The 5,422-nt window shown below is 45.6% G+C and overlaps 1 protein-coding gene and 1 long non-coding RNA gene across 2 annotated transcripts in view; one reads left to right on the top strand and one right to left on the bottom strand.

Moving 5' to 3' along the window:
* LOC111667211 (uncharacterized) overlaps positions 1–5,422 on the top strand; it is an 86,307-nt gene that overhangs the window by 62,395 nt on the left and 18,490 nt on the right. The gene's annotated exons all lie outside the window — the stretch shown is intronic.
* Positions 1,221–5,422, bottom strand: part of LOC111667235 (ATP-binding cassette sub-family C member 12-like) — a 16,230-nt gene continuing 12,028 nt past the window's right edge. Inside the window, exons 21-29 of the mRNA XM_087178399.1 lie at positions 4,089–4,226; positions 3,265–3,454; positions 2,896–2,985; positions 2,597–2,789; positions 2,304–2,463; positions 2,150–2,228; positions 1,953–2,066; positions 1,711–1,875; positions 1,221–1,477 (exon numbers count right to left, since the gene is read on the bottom strand). Coding sequence (XP_087034525.1) covers positions 1,385–1,477; positions 1,711–1,875; positions 1,953–2,066; positions 2,150–2,228; positions 2,304–2,463; positions 2,597–2,789; positions 2,896–2,985; positions 3,265–3,454; positions 4,089–4,226 — 1,222 coding nt within the window. The 3' untranslated portion in view covers positions 1,221–1,384. The remainder of the gene's footprint in view (positions 1,478–1,710; positions 1,876–1,952; positions 2,067–2,149; positions 2,229–2,303; positions 2,464–2,596; positions 2,790–2,895; positions 2,986–3,264; positions 3,455–4,088; positions 4,227–5,422) is intronic.

The raw sequence follows: 5,422 nt of genomic DNA on the forward strand, positions 1-5,422 counted from the left end.
TCTGTTTGTGACTCTGATTCATCCACCGATCAGAGACTACACATCCTCACTTCCTGTCAGGAGGTGGAGCAATACTTCCTATCAGACTTGTCCAGGACCTGAAGCCTGTACTACGAAGCAGGAACTTCAGGAGTAACTCTGGGTTTTCAGTCCTACGACGGTGGTTCAATTGTTACTGGGGTAAATCACCATGGTAACTTACACTGAACTCCTGACCTGCCACGGCGCAGGTTAACTTACAGGATTAGAACTACTGACCAATGAAAACATCATTGCTACAGGATCCTGAGAGGGACAAAACAGTTTACAATAAAGTGATCAAAAATAATGAGCAGTGGATATAAAATATAAATCAGTCTTTCCATGTGTCCACTCCGGTTTTAAAAGAAAGCCTCTAAAAAAAAAAGGGTTTATCACGCTAAATAAATATATATCTATTATAGCTTACTTTTAATTGAACAGATATTCTTTAATCCGACAGGATTCCTGACAGTGATGAAGCTTTTACTCTCCTCTTCATCACTGAGCTCAGAACATGAGCAGACTCTGACCACGACTGGAATAAAAACTAAACCTCTGATGTCTTTGATTAGCACAATTAGTCTCACACTGTTAATCATTTCCATGATTATAAATGAACATTTTAGACTAAGTCATCAGACATCAACTACTCCTCTCTTTAATTTCTCTCCTCTCTGCAGCAGCTTCTCTGCATCACGTTCATAAGTTTGTTCATCGTCAGACAAAGAGAAAAGATATTCCAACGTGATGATAACATGCACTTGTTTACAATATATCTTCTCTGACTTTTATAGAAATTACATTTAGACATGGAAATAATATTTTTTTATTCCAATCGTGATCATATTGTTTATATTTCACCTTGCTGAATATCACTTTTGGACGTTGCTATAGCGGAACTCACCGGGAAGTATCAGCGTTTCTTCTCATATCTTATTAAGAACTCATTCAACTCCGCCTCTTTCACATGAACGCGCTCGTACCTGGACAGGTAAACCCAGGGTTAACTGAGCCAGGTGATAACCAGCTTCGTAGTACCGGTTATCAGGGCGGTCAATGTTAGGTCCAGTTAAGCTGGATAATTTAAAGTTATCCCGGGTATGTTGAACTTTCTTCACAGTACATGCCTCTGGACTCAGCAGATCTCAGTCTGTGGCATGAACAACACAACAACACACATCAGTAATGTAAACACAAACAACAGCTGATCGTCTTTTATTATAAATGAAACACTGAAAACAACAAATACAATTTATTTCAAATGTTTTAAATTAAAATAATAATTTGTAAAATTGAACCAAAGATTGAAAACTGCAGCTAATCAGTTTGTTCTGGGCATCACGCTGCGGTGTGTTTGAAGACTTCAGGACATCACAGTGTTAGCAGCAGTCAGCAGGGAGGAGAACAGCGAGTCTGGTCTTTGTTTCAACACGTCTGGATGATCGAACTCTATGACCTGCAGGACGATGACACACAGAGGTCACACAGAGGTCACACAGAGGTCACACAGGAAGCTGGAACATCACAGTCTGTTACAAATCCATGTTGACCCTGAACATCAGAGCAGGAGGATCAGGATCCAGAGTCAGACCTGGTTCCATTAATCTCCTGGTCGTGGTCTCAGGTCTGAATGACGACCAGAGTCAGTTCTACAGAGACCCGGTCACACTGAACTGGACTTGCAGTTACCTGTCCGTGGTCGAGGACCAGGACCCGGTCCACCTGCAGGATTGTGTGGATGCGGTGAGCGATGGTCAGTGTGGTGCAGTGCTGGAAGGAGTCTCTGATGGTGATTTGGATCAGAGAGTCCGTCTCTGCATCAACAGACGCCGAGGCCTCGTCCAACAGGATAATCTGAGGGACAGACAGGTAAACAGACAGGTAAACAGACAGGTAAACAGACAGGTAAACAGACAGACATGTAAACAGACCTTGGAGTTTCGGAGCAGAGCTCGGCTCAGACACATCAGCTGTCTCTGTCCCGCAGAGACCGTCCCTTCGTCCTGCGTCAGCTCGGCCTGAAGTTTCCCATCCAGACCTGAGACCTGATCACAGAGAGACAAACAGCTGATCAGTCGTCATAGACTCCTGAACCAGCTACAGGTGGGACAGGGACAGACAGACGTACTGTGTCCTTCATGTAGGTCTTCTCCAGAGCTGCCCACACCTCTTCATCACTGTGGACACTGAACGGGTCCAGGTTGTACCTGCAGACCAGCAAACACTCAAACACCTGTCTCTGACAACGTGACAATGAGGGTCTTAGGACCAGGTGAGGTTACCTGACAGTCCCGGTGAACAGCACAGGGTCCTGGGGGATGATGGACAGTTTTCTGCGGAGGTCAGACAGACTGATGGACGTGATGTCCACTCCGTCGATCAGGATCCTTCCTGCAGCTGGTTCCACCAGTCGGAACAGAGCCGCCGCTAGAGACGACTTACCTGGACCACAAGGACCCGTTACGTCTGCAGCACCTCATCATCACAGCAGGAGGTCAACACCTGACTACACCTGATTATACAAGCTATAACCAGCTTTACAGTTTCTTCTGGGACATGGGTCACATGCTCTTACCAGACCCGGTCTTTCCCACGATGCCCAGCTTCTCCCCGCCGCTGACGTGGAGCTGCAGCCCGTTGAGGACGACAGGTGAGTTTTGGCTGTACCTCATCTGATAGTCCTGGAAGGTGATGGCTCCACACCGAGGCCAGTCCTCTGAGACCTGGTCCACCTGGCCCACCGGCCCAGAGCCCTCTGACTCACAACCCTGAATCACAACCAACACTGACTGTGACTAATGTGAGACCAGACCAGACCAGACCAGCAGGATCCAGCTCCCAGACAGTGATGACCCCTCCCCCCTCCTAACTGACCGTGATGTACTCGAGCAGCCGCTCCACAGAGATGAACCGGGCCTCCACCTCCATCAGGGACTGGATCATATACTGACAGTTACTGGTCAGCTGGAACCACAATACACACACACACACACACACACACACACACACACACACACAGTACTTTATATGGATCACAGACCATTAGCTGGATCAGATTCAGTTCGTCACTTTATATCTGAATATTATTTATATTATATTCAATTTCCAGAGTGGGACGTCACATGTCAGAGGTCAAAGACTGGTGCAGTTATGTACATGAATTACTTCATATCCACAGTCTGATGGACGACTGTCCTTTTTATTTCTTCCTTTGAGTATGTTTCACCTGGATGACAGTTTTACCTGGACAATGAAGCACAGGGCGAGGGCTTTCATGGGGGGGCTGCGGATATCATTGGAGCTGAAGATGACAAGCAGAGCAACCGGCAGCGCCATGACAGCGCACAGAGAGTCGACCAGGAAACACAGCCAACGCATGGCGTAGTTAAAGAGCAGGAAGTGGTTGGCGTTGATGTCAGAGAGTCTCTGAAACCTGCAACACACACACACACACACACACACACACACACACACAGTTGTATCTCTGGACTGTCAGTGAACACAATGTCCAACTGACAAAGACAATTAGCTCAGAAACATCTGGCTTCTGAACAAAACAGCTGGTGCAACTAAACTGAATCATTCAGGGAGGTGATGTAACCTGAGGCAGCAGTGAGCGGGGACAGTATGGGAGGGGACATTGTGGGCGTGGTCAGTGTGGGGGTGGTCAACGTGGGCATGGTCGGTTCACCACAGAAAAGTTTAGTCCACATTAACGTTGTTTTCAGGTTTCAGTAGACACATGATTGTTTGGATAAAAACATCTTAATGTAAAAGACTGATCTTCTTCCACTAACTAGAAGGTCGTGGTTTGATCCCCAGCTTCTCCAGGAAGTTGAAGTGTCCTTGGGGCCAGGCGCTGAACCTGGTGCTCAATATGAGTGTGTGTGGGCAATGTGCGATTGCTGACTGACAGTGGGCGCCAGCATTAAACTGAGGATGTCTTGTTCAGCAGGAGATGAGAGCCTGAGTTTACTAATGAGGTCAGGCAGATGTTAAAGCAGATCTCAGATATTCAGACAGATGTAGACAGACATTCACACAGATGCTGAAGCAGATGTTCTTACAGTTGTGTGTACTGCCATGTCTTGTTGTAGGCCTGGATGGTGCTGAGGCCCTGAGCGATGGAGGAGCACAGAGAGATGCAGGGAGAACGACTGATGTTCTCCATCTTCTTTAACTCACAGATGTTTCTCAGGAACATCCTGCAGATGTTCAGACAGATGTTCAGACAAATGTTCAGACAGATGTTCAGACAGATGTTCAGACAGATGTTCAGAGTCATGTTCAGAGTCATGTTCAGACAGATGTTCAGAGACATGTTCAGATAGATGTTCAGAGACATATTCAGACAGATGTTCAGACAGATGTTCAGAGTCATGTTCAGACAGATGTTCAGAGTCATGTTCAGAGACATGTTCAGAGTCATGTTCAGAGACATGTTCAGACAGATGTTCAGACAGATGTGCAGAGTCATGTTCAAACAGATGTTCAGAGACATGTTCAGACAGATGTTCAGAGACATGTTCAGAGACATGTTCAGAGACATGTTCAGACAGATGTTCAGACAGATGTTCAGAGACATGTTCAGACAGATGTTCAGAGACATGTTCAGACAGATGTTCAGAGACATGTTCAGACACATGTTCAGACAGATGTTCAGAGACATGTTCAGACAGATGTTCAGAGACATGTTCAGACACATGTTCAGAGACATGTTCAGACACATGTTCAGAGACATGTTCAGACAGATGTTCAGAGACATGTTCAGACAGATGTTCAGAGACATGTTCAGACAGATGTTCAGAGACATGTTCAGACAGATGTTCAGAGACATGTTCAGAGACATGTTCAGACAGATGTTCAGAGACATGTTCAGACAGATGTTCAGAGACATGTTCAGACAGATGTTCAGACACATGTTCAGACAGATGTTCAGAGACATGTTCAGACAGATGTTCAGAGACATGTTCAGACAGATGTTCAGAGACATGTTCAGACAGATGTTCAGAGACATGTTCAGAGACATGTTCAGACAGATGTTCAGACAGATGTTCAGACAGATGTTCAGAGACATGTTCAGAGACATGTTCAGACAGATGTTCAGACAGATGTTCAGACACATGTTCAGAGACATGTTAAGACAGATGTTCAGAGACATGTTCAGACAGATGTTCAGAGTCATGTTCAGACAGATGTTCAGACAGATGTTCAGAGTCATGTTCAGAGACATGTTCAGACAGATGTTCAGACAGATGTTCAGACAGATGTTCAGAGTCATGTTCAGACAGATGTTCAGAGACATGTTCAGACAGATGTTCAGAGTCATGTTCAGAGACATGTTCAGACAGATGTTCAGAGACATGTTCAGACAGATGTTCAGAGACATGTTCAGACACAT

The sequence above is a fragment of the Seriola lalandi genome, unplaced genomic scaffold (genome assembly GCF_002814215.2).
Source record: "Seriola lalandi dorsalis isolate HSWRI2012SDOR001 ecotype SW California unplaced genomic scaffold, Sedor1 jcf7180002054686, whole genome shotgun sequence".
Lineage (NCBI taxonomy): Eukaryota > Metazoa > Chordata > Actinopteri > Carangiformes > Carangidae > Seriola > Seriola lalandi.